The 19,735-nt window shown below is 48.5% G+C and overlaps 1 protein-coding gene across 1 annotated transcript; it reads right to left on the reverse strand.

Moving 5' to 3' along the window:
- Positions 1 to 1,109: 1,109 nt before the first annotated feature.
- LOC122655160 (protein FAR1-RELATED SEQUENCE 5-like) lies at positions 1,110 to 15,151 on the reverse strand. The gene is made up of 2 exons (XM_043849382.1): positions 15,097 to 15,151; positions 1,110 to 1,684 (listed from the first exon to the last, which is right to left on the reverse strand). Exons 1-2 carry the CDS (start codon positions 15,149 to 15,151, stop codon positions 1,110 to 1,112), a joined length of 630 nt encoding a protein of 209 aa, XP_043705317.1.
- Positions 15,152 to 19,735: the final 4,584 nt, after the last annotated feature.

A 19,735-nucleotide genomic window follows, 5' to 3' on the forward strand; every position in this document is an offset into this window, starting at 1 on the left:
CACCTAGCTAAAGAAGCTGTTTTTTTGGTGGGTCACTCTTTTTCATTTATGTTTTTTAAATTTGGTTGCTTCAAGAAGTAACAAACCAATTTGGTCCAGTCTGTTTACTCATCTGGAATTTCATATTGTTTCTCTCCATGTTCTGAGCTAAGGGTATGGCTCAGCTTTGTCATTTTTAGTGGCTTTGACTTCTATTTGGAGGGGGGGGGGGATATCATTAGAAAGGCTAGGGCCTTGTCTATTCAAGTCCAATTCTCTTTCTCATGGCGGTTGAGATCTGCTAACTCTACTGTAGATTAGTTGGGTGGGGTAGTAGTGGGTAGATAGGCATTGCACGTGCGCCCTCTTCCTTCACTAAATCCCTTCTGGGTTTTGGCTTCTACCTTTCTTTGATGTTGATGTACTCTAATCCATGTTTCTTAGCAAATTTATCATTAAAGTTTGTTTTGTATAAAACAAATTTGTTTACCTTCAAGTTATTGGAACAGGAACTGCAAACTTCAAATAAATGAAAGGCCATACAGGAACAAAACTCAGGCTGATTGTAAGCAGCTAAGTGCTCAAAAATAAGAACCAGGGACAGAAGAAGTGCAACAATTACAACTACTCATGCACAGAAAATTGGCCAGTCGAGGGAGAAGTTTGACTCAAGCCCTAGGTCAACTGACCCCATTTTCCACAATTGACTTGAGGACTCTACCATCGTGATGAACAAAAACAATGAGCAAAGAATTGTTTTTTCCATGTCATGGGTAAAACATGTTTATTCCACAGATTCCGAACTTCACTTCAGTCAGCAAGTCATGAATCATGAACCATGTAGGATGATTCTCATATGCTTCCTTCTTGAGCATCGGTCACATTGCATTCAATTTGTCTTGAAAATCATCCTTCCCTAAGAAGCTTAAGAACTTCAATCTAACAACACTTGAATCATGAACCCTGAAATATGATCTAACTATGCCCTTTCAACTCCTGATTAAGAATTGCTTGCATTGCCTTCAATATATCTTGCAGCACCAAAATAAGTCATGTACCAAATGAAATTTCAGTTTCCACCAAATGCTAGAAAGTTTGATTCATCCTTGATTAAGTTAACATAAGTCACGTTAACGTTTACTTCGGAAATAATTGTAATGATCTACTGGTATATAACCAAGGTTCTCTCTCCCACCTGTCTGTCTACTCATGTACTCAAATGCGGTCTTAGGTCTAATTCCAGAATCATCAACCAAGTTAATTTCATGCTCATGTATTGCCGAAACTTTCCATTGTGACAGCAGCACGTGAGTGGTAGATGGTCTATGGAGATCATGATTATGATTTTCAACAAAATCATAGCATTGGTATGAACCATTTTCCAAAATCTTTATTCCCATGCGAGCGGGACAATTGGATCTCGTCTCCGCTTGAGGATTCTTTATACCAATATTACGCGTGTCTTCCTTCCGAGCACCTTCTTTATTACATACGAATCTCCTCGAAGTTATTATTGTCTTATCTTTTCTGCTCTTATTTGCAAATTCCTTCCTGACACTAAAACCTAATCTTGCTCCGTAACTATTATAAGAATCAAATGCATCCTTCTCGGAATTAAACTGCATGCCAATCTTAGGCTTATTCTCATCATCTAGACCTATATTAAGAGCACTTGGTGTAGCTATTGAATTATCCGGAAACCCACCTGAACAATAGCAAAAAGTAGAGGCCTAAGTACAAATTACCAATTTTAGATTCAAAATGTAGCACTAACCAACCAAATACACTCAAATTTATAAATGTTTTTGGACATAAAACTTTGCAAGTCAATAACAATAATCAACCAATTAGTTTGTTGATAGAGACATTCAAGATGATTAAAAGGAATATTCAAAAAGCAGCCTTAAACATACAAAGTTCATAGAGTGGGAAGGCTCCTATCTTGAGTGGAAACCAACAAGATTTGCAACTATAATTGCTTCTTTGTGATTAAAAAACAAAGAATCTTTTCATGTATTCTTAAGCAAGGTAAAAATTCCGGCAATAACTCATCTAAATTGAGAATGGTTGTTCTCCCCTGTCTTGAATGATACCTCTAGTATTTCCTCTTGAAGCAACATGGAGAGATAGGTGACTACACTCAAATCACAATGATACCATGAGAGATTCCAAGTTGATGTTGCAGTGTACTGCTAAGAATTCTGTTGCGTCAAGAAATCGTCGAGCGGTCCTGCGAGTGCCGTCACCTGCAAGTGGACCAAAGGGGTCAACAGAGAGAACCGGTGTGGTCCCGGCCTAGGGCTCTCCGATACCAAAGTTAGATCTCCTGGCGCAAATAGATGAATAGTGATTATTCAGTATGAGTTTAGATGTCCCCCATGGGGTTGTGTACCTTGCCTTTTATAGTAGCGTATGGCGGTGTGGAGAGTCCCAGTTTGATGGCGATTGTACCGTTGAGTGGATAGAGGCCCTGGGTAACGGGGCTCTATCCTGATTGGCCATCTCCCAGTGGGAGGGAGTGTCCTGGTGGCATCAGGATCCTTGGTGGATAGATACCCGTGTGTGGTGATAACGTCCTTGGGGCTTGAATCCGTCTGGGTAACGTGACCTCTAAGCGGCGGTCTAGAGTCTTGGTAGTGACATGAGTCTTAGCGATACGATCGGATCGTAGATGGGTAGCCCCCACCTCACGTGCCCACGATGTCGTGCACTGGGTGCAGGCCGCGCCTCGGGTGAGGCCGCGCCGGATGTGTGGCCGCGCCGAGTGGTGGCCGCCTCGGGTGAGGCCGCCCGGATGTGTGGTCGCGCTCGGGTGGCCGTGCCTCGGGTGAGGCCGCGCCCCGGATGTGTGGCCGCGCCCGAGGGGTGGCGTGCCTGGGTGAGGCCGCGCCCGATGTGTGGCCGCGCCTAGGTGAGCCCGCGCCCGAGTGGTGGCCGCGCCTGGGTGAGGCGGCGCCTGGGTGAGGCTGCGCCCAGGTACTGGGACCCCGGTTTGTTCCCCTTGGCTATGGAGTGGGTCGTCTGTGACACGTGGCGGTCGTTGATTGGCCCCGTGAATATTGGATGTATCATTTGCCCCCCACTCTCTTGGGATAGGATGTCCAAGAGAGTAGGTGCCTTTGTATAGTGAGGGGTCCGCTACAAATAGACTTTCCTTGTGGGGTTTGTCTGTAAATCCACTAATGAGGTAGGAGAGGTTGGGGGTTCAAACCTTTCCTCCTACACTTTTTCTTTTTTTTTCTTTTTTGTTTTTTGTAGGTATATGTTCCTTCCTCTCCCTTTCTCTTCTTTCACTTCTCATTTTTCTTTCTTACTTTTTGTCTCCCCTTTTGCTCTTCTTTAATTCCCCCTTTGCATTCCCCTTTTTGTCTTTTGTCCTCTCTTTGGTGCCCACCATGTGCTTGTTTTTGGGTCACCTCCACTAGTATCCACTTTGCTTGATTTTGGGTCCTTGTGTTTGGGTTGTGTTCTCTTGGTGCCTTGGTTTGCTTGGAAGGCTTGAGTGGTGCTTGGCTTGAGTGCCTTGCCTCTTGTGACCTCTATCACTTGATTGTGCCTCGTGGTGTGGCTACGTCATCGCCGTGTGCCTGTCCTTCCACGCGGTCGCCTTTTTTCTGAGGTAAATCGATCCCCTTTCTTTCTTTTTCTCTTTTTTTTTTTATAGGGTGGCTCCTCGGTGAGGCCGCGCCTGCGGGTGTGGCGGCGCCTCGGTGAGGCCATGCCTGCAGGTGTGGCCGCGCCTGCAGGTGTGGCCGCCCCACTTGGCCGTGCTGGGGTGGCCACGCCTAGGGTGGCAGCGCTAGGGCGGTCGTACTTGGGGTGGCCACGCCTGGGTGTGGCCGCACCTTGCCAGTGTGGCTGCCTGGGTGGCCGCGCCTGGGTGTGGCCGCGCCTTGCGGGTATGGCTCGTGCCTTGTCGGTGATGCCACGCCTATAGTGGCCGTGGCGTGGGTGTGATGGACCCTCGCTCTTCTTCCCTGTTCTTCCTCTTGTATGTGATGGATCTGCTGTTTATATTTTGCAGGTGACATTCCTTTCATTTTTCTTGCCAGCTTCGGGGAGATTGCTTTCTCGAGTAAGTAGTTCGTTCCCCTCTTGTCCTTCATGTCATTCCCGGGTGACCTTGGCCCTGCTTCAGTCGGGGTTGGATCTTCAGAGGAGCGTTCCCTCGGATCGCCTTCTTTTGTGGGTACTCCTCCTCTATACCCTCCCCTAGTGATCGATGGAGGAGTGGGACCTTCTAGTGTCTCCGGTCCCGTAGGGATCGTGCACCCTGGGCGGCATCCTCAACCGTCGATCCGCGATAGGTTAGGCCCTGTTGCTAGCATCTTGTCACCTTCGACTTGGTCTCCCTTCGTGAGGAGTTCCATATTCCCGCCGAGGTCATGTTGCATGCTCCGAGCCGGCGAGTATGCCTTCTCTCACCGTGCGGGTGAGATCTGTCTCTACGTTCATTTTTTCTCCAGGGCCTTCGCCTTCCTATCCCTCGCCCGTCGAGTTAGTGTTAGAGCATTGGCACCTCACCCTTGGGGTGTTGCCCAACTCTTGGAGGGCAATCTTGGGTTTCTATGTCTTCTTCGCGCTTGGCGCGCCACTGTTCCCTTTTCTCCCACTTTTATCGTTGAAGGGGAACCATGGATGCTATCACTTTGCTCGCCGCGTGCTCAAGGGGCCCTATGCTCTCGTGGAGCTTCTCACGGGGATCACTAGTCACGTGAAGTATTGGAGGATCGCTTCTTTTGCCACGGTCCCCGATGCCCATTACGGACCATTAGGAAGTTATTGACCTTAAGAGGGTCAATCGGGGCTTGAGGAGTGATTTTGAGGGTGACTCCCTTAGGTGCGGGTCGCGAGAGTTGGACTCGAGGCCTTCTGTCTCTCGAAGCGAGTCTGGTAAGAGCATTGTCTTTTGTACTTGATTGGCATGTTGGTATTTGAATGTATATGTCATCGATTGGTTGGGCGGTCTATGCAGTGGATACGCGTCCGGACTTCAGTTTGCTCCGTGGTAATCTGCGGAGGAAGGCCGCTTCTCAGGGTGGTCCGTCTGCTAGAGGGACCGATGTTAGTGGCGCTTCTGCGCCTATGGTTGTTGGAGCGAAGCGGAAGGGGGGACCAGGACATGCCCGCGTGACGAGCTCTGGTGTGTGTGTCCTCCTTCCCCATACTTCTCCTGATGATGGTGGCATTTCTGGCTCTGTGCCTCTGCCTCCCTCTGTCGTTCCTTTCGGATCTTCTGTATTGCCCCTTTCCAAGGGGAAAGGTGTGAGTTCCTCTGGCGGTACTGCCACTGATCTTCCCACACTGGGTGAGTCCCTGGTGATCACCCTGGGCGTGCCGGAGGGCTCGACCTTGGCCAAAGCCGACGTGTCGCGGGAGTGGGTGGATAGGGGCAGGCTCCCTACCGCGAGGATGGCCTTGCAGAGGCTTAGCGATGCTTGTCTGGCTCAAACCCTCTACCATGATATGGCCTCGGTGAGTTATCCCTTTTTTTTGTCTCATCATGTTCATTGCTCCCTTTATTTTTAGACTGTTTTACCTCCTGCCATGTTGATTGTAGGTCCATCACCGTATTGCTGAGGCGGTGCTTCGATTGGAGGGTCATGCTTCTCGCGAGGTGCAGATACAGAGCACCTTGTGTAACGTGGAGAGGGAGCTCCAAGGACAGATTGATGCCCGTGAGAGAGCCGAGGCCGACGCACAGAGGGTGTCGGGGGAGCTTGCGGTGGCATCCGGGAAGCTCCTGGAGGTGTCTGAGGAGCTGCGTGCGACCTCTGCTGGTGCGGCCGAGAGCTCAGCTAGGGTTCTTGCCTTGGAGGAGGAGCTTCATTCATTGAGGGGAAGGCATGAGGCGGAGCTGGCATCTGCAGGTGAGCGAGCTGTGGCTGAGTTCCTGGCATCCCCTGCGTTCTCGACGCTGTATCAGGCGCAGCTTCAGCCCGCCTATGAGGGAGGGGTCCGGGACTTAGCCGCTTGTGTCCTGGAGGTGACCCCCGATTATGACTTCTCTGTTTTGGGGTTCTCTGAGTTTGCTGTGGCACTTCCGGGTGTAGCTGTGGTGGAGAGCGTCCCGGTATCAGAGGTGGAGGCTGCCTGCCTAAGGGGGTGCTGCTGCGCGTCCTCTTGAGGTGGACATGTTGTCCCCTGCTGGGTCGGAGGTGACCCATCCCTCTGTGATCCCTTGACCCCACGGCTGTACTGATCCTGTAGACGTCTCAACCTTTTTCCTTTTTGGAACTTGAGTTTGTAACTACTATGACTTTTCTATGTGATCACTTTTGATTTTCTTTGACTGCATTGTCTCCTGGTGATTGTTTGCGCGTTGATACTCTCTGACCCTTGGTAGTCATAGGATTTTGTTAGTGGCGTCGTGCCTTGGTGATCCTCGGACCTTGGTTGGTTATCGCCTTAGGCGTAGAACCTCAGTGTTGGCATCTCACCTTAGGCATGAAGCCTTGATGTTGGCATGTTGCCTTAGGCATAAAGCCTTGATGTTGGCATATCGCCTTAGGCATGAAGCCTCAGTGTTGGCATATCGCCTTAGGCATAAAGCCTCGATGTTGGCATGTCGCCTTAGGCATGAAGCCTCAGTGTTGGCATGTCGCCTTAGGCATGAAGCCTCAATGTTGGCATATCGCCTTAGGCATGAAGCCTCAGTGTTGGCATGCCGCCTTAGGCATGAAGCCTCAGTGTTGGCATATCGCCTTAGGCATGAAGCCTCGATGTTGGCATATCGCCTTAGGCATGAAGCCTCGATGTTGGCATGTCGCCTTAGGCATGAAGCCTCAATGTTGGCATGTCGCCTTAGGCATGAAGCCTCAGTGTTGACATATCGCCTTAGGCATGAAGCCTCGATGTTAGTGTATCGCCTTAGGCATGAAGCCTCAGTGTTGGCATCTCGCCTTAGGCATGAAGCCTCGATGTTGGCATGTTGCCTTAGGCATAAAGCCTCAGTGTTGGCATATCGCCTTAGGCATGAAGCCTCAGTGTTGGCATGTCGCCTTAATGTAGTGACCGTGATTCGATTGAGTGGTAGAAGAAGACAAGTATTCTTGCGACATTTATTTATTTTGAATGAAATTCACATTGTCCTTGATGTCGTCTACTGCTACTCCTACTGCTACTGCTTCTGTTATCACTACCACTACTGCTATGCTTCTACTGGTAGTACTTCTTCAAATGTTCTGAGTTCCAGGTACGGTCTACCTTCTTGTCCCCTGGAGTCTTCAAGCGGTAAGTCCCTGGGTGTATCTGCTTGGAGACTATGTAGGGTCCTTCCCAGTTGGGTGACAGCTTCCCCGCCTTCTGTGGCTGTGATGCACTTGCCCTCCGTAGTACTAAATCTCCCTGGTGGAATAGTCTTTCCTTGACCCTGGCGTTATAGTACCTGGCAGTACGTTGCTGGTAGGTGACGTTCCTTAGTAGTGCTCTCTCGCGGACCTCATCTATAAAGTCTAGGTTTGCCCGCAGTCCGTCGACATAGGTACGTTCATTGAAGTGCAGAACCCTATGGGACATGGCACAGACCTCTACCGACGCCAATGCTTCAGTGCCATATGCTAGGTGGAATGGGCTCTCTCCTGTGGGCGTCCGTACTATAGTTTGGTATGCCCACAGGACGCTTGGTAGCTCTTCTACCCACTTGCCTTTGGCTCCTTCTAGCCTTTTCTTGACTCCTTCTAGTAGCGTTCTGTTGGTGACCTCCACCTGACCATTGGCCTATGGGTATGCTACCGACACAGGCCGATAGTCGATGTTGTAGCTGTGACAGAATGCTTGGAATTTAGGGTTGTTGAATTATTTTCCATTGTCTGAGACGAGGATCCGTGGTACCCCAAACTTGTAGATGACGTCGCCGCGGAGGAACTTCTCCATCTCTGTCTCTGTTATCTTGGCCAAGGGTTTAACTTCAACCCACTTGGTGAAATAGTCGATCGCGACGACCAGGTACTTTCTGTTTCCCGGTGCTGCGGTGAAGTTGTCTAAGATGTCTAATCCCCACATGGCAAAAGGTATGGGATTGAGGATTGATGTTAGCTTGGTGGCGGGTAGATGGGGTACTGGGGCGAACAACTGACATTGCTCGCACTTCTTGGCATATTGGATGGCCTCCTCTTGCATTCGTGGCCAGTATAGTCCCTGGCGGAGGATTTTGTAGGCTAGGCCTCGTCCCCCCATGTAGCTTCCACATATCCCCTCATGGACTTCGGCTAGGGCGTACTCTGCCCCCTTGGGTCCTAGGCACCGGAGTAGTGGTGCTGTTGCCCCCCGCTTGTACAGTACCCCATCTAGGACGGTGTACTTTGTAGCTCTCATCCTGATCTTCCTTGCTTCGGCCTTGTCTTCTGGTAAGACATCGTTCTGGAGGTAGTTGAGTAGAGGGTTTATCCAGCTAGGTCCCTCCATGATCTCGTTAACCTGCTTTTCCTTATACGTTGGCTCATGCAGGATCTCAACATAGACTGCGCTGGCCAAATTTTGGAGTTCCTCATTGGCTAGCCTAGATAGGGCATCAGCGGCGGTGTTCTCCTCCTTGGGAACTCGAACCATCTCAAACTTCACGAAACCCTCGATCAATGCTTGAGCACGTGCTAGGTATGATGCTATCCTTTCATCTTTCACCTCATACTCTCCATTCACCTGATTCACCACAAGCTGGGAGTCACTCCGGGTGGATAGGTGTGTGACTTGGATGGCTTTGGCCACCCGGAGTCCAGCTAGCAATGCCTCGTACTTTGCTTCATTATTGGATGCTTGGAAGGTGAATCGGAGAGCATATTGGATACGAAATCCCTCGGGGCTGGTTAATACGAGACCCGTGCCGCTTCCTGCCGCATTGCTCGACCCGTCCACGAACATGTCCCATGATCCGTGATCCTTCTCTTCCGGTTCCCCTGTTTCTGACTCGATCTCAGACAAGGTACACTCTGCAATGAAGTCTGCAAGAGCCTGGCCTTTGATGGTTGTCCTTGGTTGGAACCTGATGTCATGCTCACTTAGCTCCACCGCCCATGCTTTCAATCGCCCGGAGACGTCCAGCTTGTGCAGTATCTTCTTCAGGGGTAGGTCTGTGAGGACTATGACGGTATGGACTTGGAAGTATGGTCATAGCTTCCTAGCTGCCGTTACCAATGCATAGGCTACCTTCTCGATCCTAGTGTACCTGGTCTCTGCATCGATCAGGACATGGCTGACATAATAGATGGGCCTCTGGACTTTGTCTTCTTCCTTCAGCAGTACTGCGCTGACCGCGACAGGGGTAGCGGTCAGGTAAAGCTGCAACTCTTCGTTAGGTTCTGGTCGCCCAAGCAGTGGTGGGCTCTCTAGGTATTCCTTCAATTCTCCGAACGTCTTCTGGCACTCTTCCGTCCATGTGAAATCTTTAGGGCTTCGGAGGTTCTTCAATGTTTTGAAGAATGGTAAGCACTTATCACCTGATCGTGACATGAACCTGGAAAGGGCGGCGACCCTTCCATTCAACCTCTGCACTTCCCTGACCGTTCGAGGAGGTGCCATCTCTTGGATGGCCTTAATCTTGGATGGGTTGGCTTCTATTCCACGGACTGAGACCATGAACCCCAGGAATTTTCCGAACGTTACGCCGAAGGCGCACTTTGCAAGGTTTAGCTTCATTTGGTTCCTCCTCAGTACTGCGAATGCCTCCTCTAGGTCGGTCAGGTGTTGGTTGGCGTGTATGCTTTTCACGAGCATGTCATCCACGTATACCTCCATGTTGCACCCAATCTGCTCCTCGAACATCTTATTGACCATCCTCTGATAGGTGGCCCCTGCATTCTTTAACCCGAACGGCATGACATGCTAGCAGTAGTTCTCTTTGTCCGTCCGGAATGCGGTGTAAGACTCATCATCCTCATACATGAGGATCTGGTTGTATCCGGAGTAGGCATCCATGAAACTCAGCATCTCATGGCCGGCGGTGGCGTCGATCAGTAGGTCGATCCTGGGCAGTGGGTACTCATCTTTTGGGCATGCCTTGTTCAGGTCGGTATAGTCGACACACATCCTCCACTTCCCATTTGGCTTTGGTACCATGACCACGTTGGCGAGCCAGGTTGGGAACTTCTCCTTTCTGATGAACCCTGATCGGCTTAACTTCTCGACCTCCTCCTTGATTGCTACTTGTCGGTCAAGGGTGAAGTTAAACCGCTTTTGTTGAATAGGCTTCCTGGTTGGGTCGACATGTAGTCGGTGTTCCGCTATGGAACGTGGTATTCCCGGCATGTCGGAGGTCGACCATGCGAAGACATCCATGTTCGCTTGGAGGAGGTGTCCAAGCCCTTCTTTCTGTTCCTTGTTTAGCAGCGAGCCAACCTGAACGACCTTGGAGGGGTCTTCCTGGCTGAGGGGCCAGGGGATGAGGTCTTCCACTGGCCTTCCCCTTCTCTCTGTCAGTTCATCTCTCTGGTCACTGATCATGCTCTCTAGGCAAGTGCCATTCCACGGGTGTTGCCATTGTTCTTTTTCATGAAGGTGGCATAGCACTCCCTTGCTTTCTTCTGATCTCCTCGGACTTCGCCTACCCCATTCTCGGTGGGGAACTTCATCTTTAGGTGAAGTGGCGATATGACTCCTCTAAGGGCTGTCAGTGATGGTCGCCCTAAGAGGCCGTTGAAGGACACCACGGACCTGACTACCATAAAATTCACCATGATGGTGACTTGTTGAGGGTGTACCCCGAAGATGACGGGTAGTTCTATGGTACCTCTGATGGAGGCGGTGGCACTTGAGAATCCATGGAGATAAGTGGGCTCTGGTTTGAGCTGGTCATCCCCGAACCCGAACTGTCAATAGGCGTCTAAGGAGAGTACGTCAACAGACGCCCCTGTGTCTATTAGTACCCTGTGTACAGGTCGATTGGCTACCTCCACCTGTACTACCAGGGCATCTTCATGTGGGAAGTTTAGTCCTTCTAGGTCTTCATCCGAGAAGGAGATCACCGCCTCGGTCCTGGCTATCTTGCTGGGCTTCTCTGCCACTCCCACGAACCTGGCATGAGCTTTAGCTTTTCTAGTGGACTCTTGTCCCGGTCCTCCAAGTATGGTGAGGATAGGAGGTCCCTTGGTGCCACTAGGTTCTGTTGCATCTCTCCGCTCTTCTGGGCGGTCTCTCTCTCGATCTGGTCTTCTTTCTTCTCGTCTCGGTTCCACTCTATCTCCGTCGCAACCTCTATATCCTTGGCCTGAGCGGTTGTCACGTCTCCCCTTCACATACTTGTTCAGGCTTCTTGCTCTTACCAGTTGCTCTATCTCTCTCTTCAATTTATAGCACTCCTCTGTGTCGTGCCCATTCTCTTTGTGGAAGAGGCAGTATTTGTTAGGGTTCCGCTTCTCTGGTCCTGCTAGTATGGGTCGTGGCCAATGGAGTAAGTCACGGTCTTGGATCTGCATGAGTATCTGGGACCTGGTGGTGTTTGGTGGTGTGAACTCGGGGGTGCTTGCCCTCTCACTTCTCTCTGGGCGACGGTCTGTCCTCCTAGATGGGCGGTCGCCCTTCTCTTGTCGGCGCTCTGTCCTCGACCTCTTACCCTCTTTGCGGTCATCAGGTGCTGACCTCTTGTTGTCTTGTGGCTTGGCCTCGATTATTTTTGTTCTAGCTTGTAGTACCTCGGCCATATTTGCAAACTCGTTGCACCGCTCCAAGAGCTCTTTCATAGTCCTGGTCTCATGACGTGCTAGGTCATTGATCAGGTCCAGGTCCCTAATACCTCCTGCTAGGGCTGCATGCTGTGTCTGGTCATCCAAGTCTCAAACCTCCAGGGACTCTTTGGTGAACCTGGTAACGTATTCCCTGAGAGATTCCCCAGGATTTTGTACCACGTTCAGTAGATTGACGGTGGTCTTCTTCTGTTTGACGCTGCTTTGAAAGCGGTTGACGAACTGTTCGCATAGCTCTGCGAACGAGCCTATAGATCTCGATCGTAGCCTGGAGAACCATGATGTGGCTGCTCCCTTGAGGGATGCCGGGAATGCCCGACAGGAGACCACGTCCGACCCCCCATATAGCGTCATCATGCCATTAAAGTAGTTGATGTGGTCATTGGGGTCAGTGGTACCACTGTAGAGTTCAAAGGTGGGTAGTCGAAACCTGGAAGGTAGTGTGGCTGACATGATCTCTGCCGAGAAGGGGTGTTGCCCAGGTATGGAATGCGTCTCGCCTTTGGTCTGCTTCTTTAACCCTTCCAGCTTCTCATCCAGGTCGCGGAGTCTTTGATTGAGCTCCTCGTCCCGTGTCTGCCCCCCACGCCTGGCCAGACGTTCGCTGTGACCCTGTTCACGCTCTCTCCTGGATGTCCCCTCCCGCCTTGAGTGTTGGTGGGATGGGGAATGGTCACGCCGTGATGAATCCTGTCGTGAAGGTGAGGGGCTTTCTTCTCTGTAGGTCCGGCTTCGTCGTGGTATGTGACTTTCTTCCTGTCGTCCGTCGAACACAGACCTCCAGACCGATCTCTGCGGGCTAGACACCCTCGCCCTGGGTGTTGGCGTCCTCCCATGTTCTGACCGTGGCGAGAGGTCCCTTGTTCTCCTGGGATGCTGGGAAGGCTCCCTCCGCTGCGGAGTGGGGGTCGTTCGTTGCGCTAGTCTCTCTGATCTCACGCCCCTGGGAGATGATCTCCTAGGGTTCGGCTCTTGTCGAGGTACGGACTCCACCCTTGCTGATGGTGAAGTCCTTCGACGGTGAGACGTTGCACGCTGCGTCAAGTATTCTCGAAAGAGTCGTTGTTCATCGAGGATTTGTCGTTGCAGGTCGTTGATTTGACCCACAGTGGCTGGAGCATTGGGGTCAAGTGTCACCTCCACCATCGCATCGTCGGCCTCGTCATTGTTGGGCTCGGCGATCACGAACTGGTCATTAAGGGGGATCTCTTCCTCCAGAGGGACATGGTCCTGGTCGTTGGCTCTGCAGCGAGAGCACTCTGGGGGTGGTGATCCATTCCTTGCTCCGTTGTTGGTGGTGGTAGTCTTCTTTCGTGCCATTGAATGAGTATGGAGGCGAGCTAGTAGCTGTAATGGCTAGCGTCGTTCCCACAGACGGCGCCAATCTGTTGCATCAAAAAATCGTCCAGCGGTCCTGCGAGTGCCGTCACCTGCAAGTGGACCAGAGGGGTCAACAGAGAGAACCGGTGTGGTCCCGGCCTAGGGCTCTCCGATGCCAAAGTTAGATCTCCTGGCACAAACAGATGAATAGTGATTATTCAGTATGAGTTTAGATGTCCCCCATGGGGTTGTGTACCTTGCCTTTTATAGTAGCGTATGGCGGTGTGGAGAGTCCCAGTTTGATGGCGATTGTGCCATTGAGTGGATAGAGGCCCTGGGTAACGGGGCTCTATCCTGATTGGCCATCTCCCCGTGGGAGGGAGTGTCCTGGTGGCATCAGGATCCTTGGTGGATAGATACCCGCGTGTGGTGATAACGTCCTTCGTGCTTGAATCTGTCTGGGTGACGTGACCTCTAAGCGACGGTCTAGAGTCCTGGTAGTGACATGAGTCTTAGCGATACGATCGGATCGTAGATGGGTAGCCCCCACCTCACGTGCCCACGATGCGTGAGGGTGAAGGCCGCGCTGGTGAGGCGCGCTGGATGTGTGGCCGCACCTAGGTGAGGCCGCGCCCGGATGTGTGGCCACGCCCGAGGGGTGGCCGTGCCTGGGTGAGGCCACGCCTGGGTGAGGCCGTGCCTCGCTGAGGCCGCGCCTGGGTGAGGCCGCGCCCTGATGTGTGGCCGCGCCTAGGTGAGGCCGCGCCCGAGTGGTGGCCGCGCCTGGGTGAGGCCGCGCCCGGGTGCTGGGACCCCGGTTCGTTCCCCTTGGCTATGGAGCGGGTCGTCTGTGACACGTGGCGGTCGTTGATTGGCCCGGTGAATATTGGATGTATCAAATTCAAATCTAGTATATTTTTAAGTATTAGACCATTGGTTCCTCTCTACTTTACACCTTCATTTCTATGATGAAGAATTCATTTATCATGGATTTGATTGGCTTTGAGGATCACTGCTAATATTAGCATATTTGAACCTTAAGCTCTAGGGTTAGACCTAAAGGACTGACTGACTTGCTTTAAGGTCCTTCCAATAATAGAGAAAAAGTATGGGATTTGACAGAACAAATTAGGGTTACTTTCATGGACACCCCCTGTAAGTATCCAATATACTACGGACATGCCAAACTTTGGCAAAATATCACAGACTACCCTTACTTTATGTTTTTATTTCAACTTAGTCCACCCCGTTAGGTCTGTGCAGTTAAGTTGTTGTTAGTTCTTTTATAATGACGAAATTACCCTTACCATAGGGTGAACTTCCCATAATACTCTTAAGGGTAAAACCCAAATTACAAACCATTCTTTTCATCATCTTCAATTCGTTGGGTCTAAGGTAGAAGAAGCAAGAACTGGGAAATTTCAAGATGAACCAGAAAACAAAAAAAGGAGATACTGTATTTGAGGTTTGAACGAGTAAAGTAAAATCTATTTTCTGCCTGGAGATCGTCATCTATATCATATTGTTTTGCACACAAAACAAAAATCCAGATCTGGGCTTGATGGCCTACAGCCAAGAAGTTGCAGATCCTCCAGCTATGCAAATCCTTTTCCATGTCTGCCTAACCGGCTTGATCTTTCTCAAATCTAGGTTGAAGTCTTCTTTGTATTTAAAAAAAAAAAAATTAGTTTTCAATATGGGTGAAATCATAACATTGCAACAACTTCACAGTTTTGAGTGTGATGAAATCTTTCCCAAATTTGGGTAGAAGTCTTCTTTTATCTTAAAAAAAAAATTTAGTTTTCAACCGGCTTGATCTTTCCCACTAGTCTCTGATCACTAATGGCTTTATTATAAATTGATGCAGAGAGGTTTGGAGTTTGATCAAATTACTGAAGTTATTCACTCCCAATCATAAGCAAATTATTTCATATTCAAGACTTTGCATCACCATGTAATCAGCCCAGATCCAGGCATCCAGCCCTCTAAATATTACGCTAACCTCCGTTGCAACAATGATATGTCTGTAGGAACTAGGAACCCTTGCCGCATGGCTGGCCTCGAGAACCCTTGCCGCCTATGGCTGTTTGGCCGTTTGGTCGGCGGCTGTTTTTTCTCTTACCCCTCGCATACCCCATACCAGCAGCCCAACCCATGGTAGCAGCAGTTAAACCCATCGCAACCTACGGCCGAGAGGGCTGCTAGCCTGCGGTTGCTTGACAATCGGCCAAGTGCGATTCAGTTTTTGCTATTTGCGATCGGCGGTGACCTACAAAATCTGAAGTTGATATTTTAAGAATTCAAAAAAAAAGAAGGAAAGTTGAAGAAGATGGGAGGGTGGGATTCCATTCTTTATTTTATTTATTTAAATAACTACTTGGGGGTTAAAATGGACATTTCAACTTTGGATGCTAACTGTGCTTAACGTCAGGGGGAAGGTTGGTATTTTGACATAGTTTGGCATGTCTGTGATATTTCATATATGTTAACAAAACAGGAATTTCGTGAATGGCTTGAATGATCAATGAGATCAGTCAAGCTCTCTATTTATAATAATAATAATAAAAGAGATTACAAAGGGAAACACTGTTCACGATACTATTTATGGCACTGTTCACGTGAACAGTGTCACAACCCAAATTACAATCCTACCCTTGTTCAAAAGTACATAAATAAAGCATAAATAAAAAACCCAAAATACCCTTATAATAGCGGGTAACACATCTCAACACTCCCCCTCAAGTTGGGGCATAGATATCACACACGCCCAACTTGACTAGACTAGGATAAAACAACTTCCCACTCAACCCTTTGGTGAAGACATCAGCTAGTTGATCTCCAGACTTCACAAAAGGAATACAAATCTGCCCACTCTCTAACTTCTCCTTGATGAAGTGTCTATCAATCTCCACATGTTTGGTATGGTCATACTGCACTGGATTGTGGGCAATGCTAATTGCTGCTTTGTTGTCACAGTACAACATCATTGGAAGATGAACAGAACCACGAATATCAAGGAGTAAACTCTGAAGCCATAGTAACTCACATATGCCCTGGGCCATAGCACGGAATTCAGCTTCAGCACTAGATCTTGCCACAACATTTTGCTTGTGGAAGACAATATCCATGGAGACAAAAGTACGACGAGAAGGTGGATGGTAACACTTGTATCCTTTCTGGGTCGCAGAATAGCCCAGAAAAATACACCGAATGCTCCATGGAGCAAATTTCCCATGAGAATGATGATTGCGGACATAGCCAACACAACCAAAAACTTTGGGGGGAACCACAAAGGAGGAGGAACCCTGGAGGAGATCAATGGGGGAACGACCATCAAGGACACGAGTAGGCACACGGTTGATGAGATAAGCAGCGGTAAGAATGGCATCATCCCAGTAGTGAGAAGGAACCTACCGTGCAAACATAATGGCCCGGGCTACCTCAAGGAGATGTCTATTTTTCCTTTCAGCAACCCCATTCTGGGCAGGTGTGTCAACACAGCTGGTCTGATGGACAATACCATATGCAGCCAAATAAAGTTGGAACTGACCCTCCATGTACTCTCTGCCATTATCACTGCGTAAAATGCGCAAGGTGGCATTGAATTGGGTCTGAACCATATGATGAAATAACTGAAAGACCTCACTTTTATGGCTCATCATGTACACCCAAGTGGCACGAGTATAACAATCAATAAACGAGACAAACAATCGATGACCAGAAAGGGAAGTACAACGGGCAGGGCCCCTCACATCAGAATAAACCAAAGCAAAAGGAAACTCACTTCTTTTATTTAATGAAGAATAACTGGAACGAGTCTGTTTGGCCAAAACACGAGCCTCACATAAAAACTCATTCCTATTACAATGCGTAATCAAGCTCGGAAACAAAAGAGACAAAGTACTAAGGGATGGATGACCAAGTCGGCAGTGCCAGAGATGAAGGTCAAGGGACAGGTGGATTGTAAATGATGAGTCGTAGAGGAAGCCGAATGCAAAGTAGAAGGTGACCGGTCAAGTAAGTAGAGACCACCCTGCATCTTACCACCCCCAATCATACGCCCCGTCTCCAGATCCTGTATGACACAATGAGAAGGGAAAAAAGTCAGTTTGCAGTTCAGATCTCTAGTTAGACTACTAATAGAGAGAAGGTTAGTAGAAAAGGACGGAACATGCAAAACAGATTTTAATGAAAGGGTAGGGGAGCAGCGTATGGAACCCTTCCCATTAATAGGAGAAAGGGAACCATTAGCTACTCGAACACTGTCTTTGCCAGAAGATGGAGAATAAAGATGAAATACATGGGAGGAGCCAGTCATGTGGTCAGTGGCATTGGAATCTATAATCCAAGGACTGGATACAGCCGATACACACAGACTACTGATTGAAGTACCTGAGGTAAAATTAGAACCAGGAGGGGCAGCTGGTGTAGATGCCGTAGTGGAGGCAACGGAAGAGGCCTGTAGCATGCGACGAAAAGCTAGGAGCTCATCCTGAGTAAGCCCAATGTCAGGTGAAGGGGCAGTAGCAATAGGAGTAGGAGAATCAGCCATATGAGCCTTGGGCTTAAACTTCCCACGGGCTTTCTTTTCCTCAAAATCAGCAGGCTTCCCTTGGAGCTTCCAGCATTGAGCCTTAGTATGATAGAGCCTGTTGCAGTGTTCACACTTGACAAGACCTTTAGGAACAGCAGTACCACCATCAGTAGTGGTAAGAGAAGGAGTACTGGAAGCAACTTGCAAGGCGGAGCGATCAACAGTAGAGGAATGCAGCATAGCAGCCTAACGAGATTCCCCATTATGAACCAAGGCAAAGGCTTGTTCTAGGGATGGAAAAGGGGACTACCCAAGTACTTGCACCCGAATAGGATCAAACTCCATATTTAGTCCAGCCAAAAAATCATAGACACGTATTTTGTCAACGTGTTTGCGATAGGCAGCGACGCGAGCAGAGAGGGCTGATAGCCTGAGTAATGATCCAATTGCCGCCACATGTTCTTGAGGGCAGCATAGTATTTGGAGACAGAGAGCTCCTGTTGGGTAGTGGCATTAGCCTTCTTTCTAATCTCATAGACCTGTGCATCATTCCCTGAGCGACCATAAGTCTCTTTGGCACCATTCCAGATAGTATGGGCAGTGTCCAATAGAAGAAAATTGTCTGAGATATCCCCTTGCATAGAATGGATCAAGTAGGACATCACCATTGCATCATTCGATAACCACTTGTTGAGCTGAGAACCCACTTCCACTGGTTTAGTTGTTGTCCCAAGAAGATGGCCAGTGAGGCCACGGCCAGCTACTGTCAAATAGGTAGACTGAGACCACTTCAGGTAGTTGGAGCCATCAAGTTTGATTGGGGCAGCAAGGGGAAGAAAATCGGTCCGAGGCTGGCCATCAATGCCAGAAGAGGCCGAAGAAGAATCTGAACCAGTCATTGCAGCAGGTAACCAATCTTCAATGAAGTAGCAAATAGCCAAAAAATATCAAAAAAAATTCTGGAATCGACCCCCAATAGAAAAGGGTTGTATTGGAGCAAAAATCTCGATATGTAGGCTGGGAATGATGTCGAATGAAGGCAAAGAAGGGTGCCAATCGATGCAAGAGAACAGAACCAGCCCAACCCCAAGATCGATTAATGTCGTGGTTTTGAAAAAAACCCTGAGAAGAGAGATCGATAAGGGGCTGGGGTCTTCAACCAATCTGATGAAGTGAATAGGGGCTGAGAACAATATCAAATAAAGATCCCACAATAGAAGATGCAGCCGAAAACAGATGTAGAGGCCGATCTCCAAAAAAATAGGAATCTTCAAATCGCAGACAGTGCTTCACTCCACTCGATCCAAAAAAGAGGCATAAAAAGGAGGTATATTGGGGCAGCGACTAGATCATTACGATCACCTCAGTAGTGCTGCCCTAATGGGAGAAGAAGAACCAAAAGAAAGGAAGAAAGAAGAAGGGAAGAAGCTCGATGGAGGGAAGGAGAAAAAAATCGAAGGGAGGGAGGTGGGTTTTGAAAACCTAGATCAGAGTGTATTTGGCTCTGATGCCATGTTAACAAAACAGGAATTTCGTGAATGGCTTGAATGATCAATGAGATCAGTCAAGCTCTCTATTTATAATAATAATAATAAAAGAGATTACAAAGGAAAACACTGTTCACGATACTATTCACGACTCTGTTCACAATACTGTTCATGTGAATAGTGTCACAGCCCAAATTACAATCCTACCCTTGTTCAAAAGTACATAAATAAAGCATAAATAAAAAAACCCAAAATACCCTTATAATATCGAGTAACACATCTCAACAATATACTTATAGGGGGTGTCTGTGAAATTTTCCCAAAAAATTATTATAGTAACTAACTGAAAAGTTACAAATTTAAGCAAGAAGAGATATTCTATGACTTAAAGAAATTTGATCAGAAGTCTAAAACCTTGATCAAGTGGACATTTTAGGGAACTCTACTTGCCATAAAAATTATGATGAAAATCAGAGAATAGATCAGGATTCGATAGAGAAGTCCTAGTACCACTAAAATTCTTAATCAACAAGCTAGAACTTCAAGTTTCTGAACTATAGAATTCAGAGAATGCTATCTTTAATTTTAGTTTAGACAGAACAATAATTTATGAGATAATAAATATATCAACCAAGAGAGGAACAATCAACAAACATCATTTTTACATAAGCAAGGTTAAAAGTCTGGCAATAACTCATCTAAATTTAAACTCCATACAAAACCCCTAGTTTAAGAACAAA

This window comes from Telopea speciosissima, chromosome 3, assembly GCF_018873765.1.
Source record: "Telopea speciosissima isolate NSW1024214 ecotype Mountain lineage chromosome 3, Tspe_v1, whole genome shotgun sequence".
In the NCBI taxonomy this organism is placed as follows: Eukaryota; Viridiplantae; Streptophyta; class Magnoliopsida; order Proteales; family Proteaceae; genus Telopea; species Telopea speciosissima.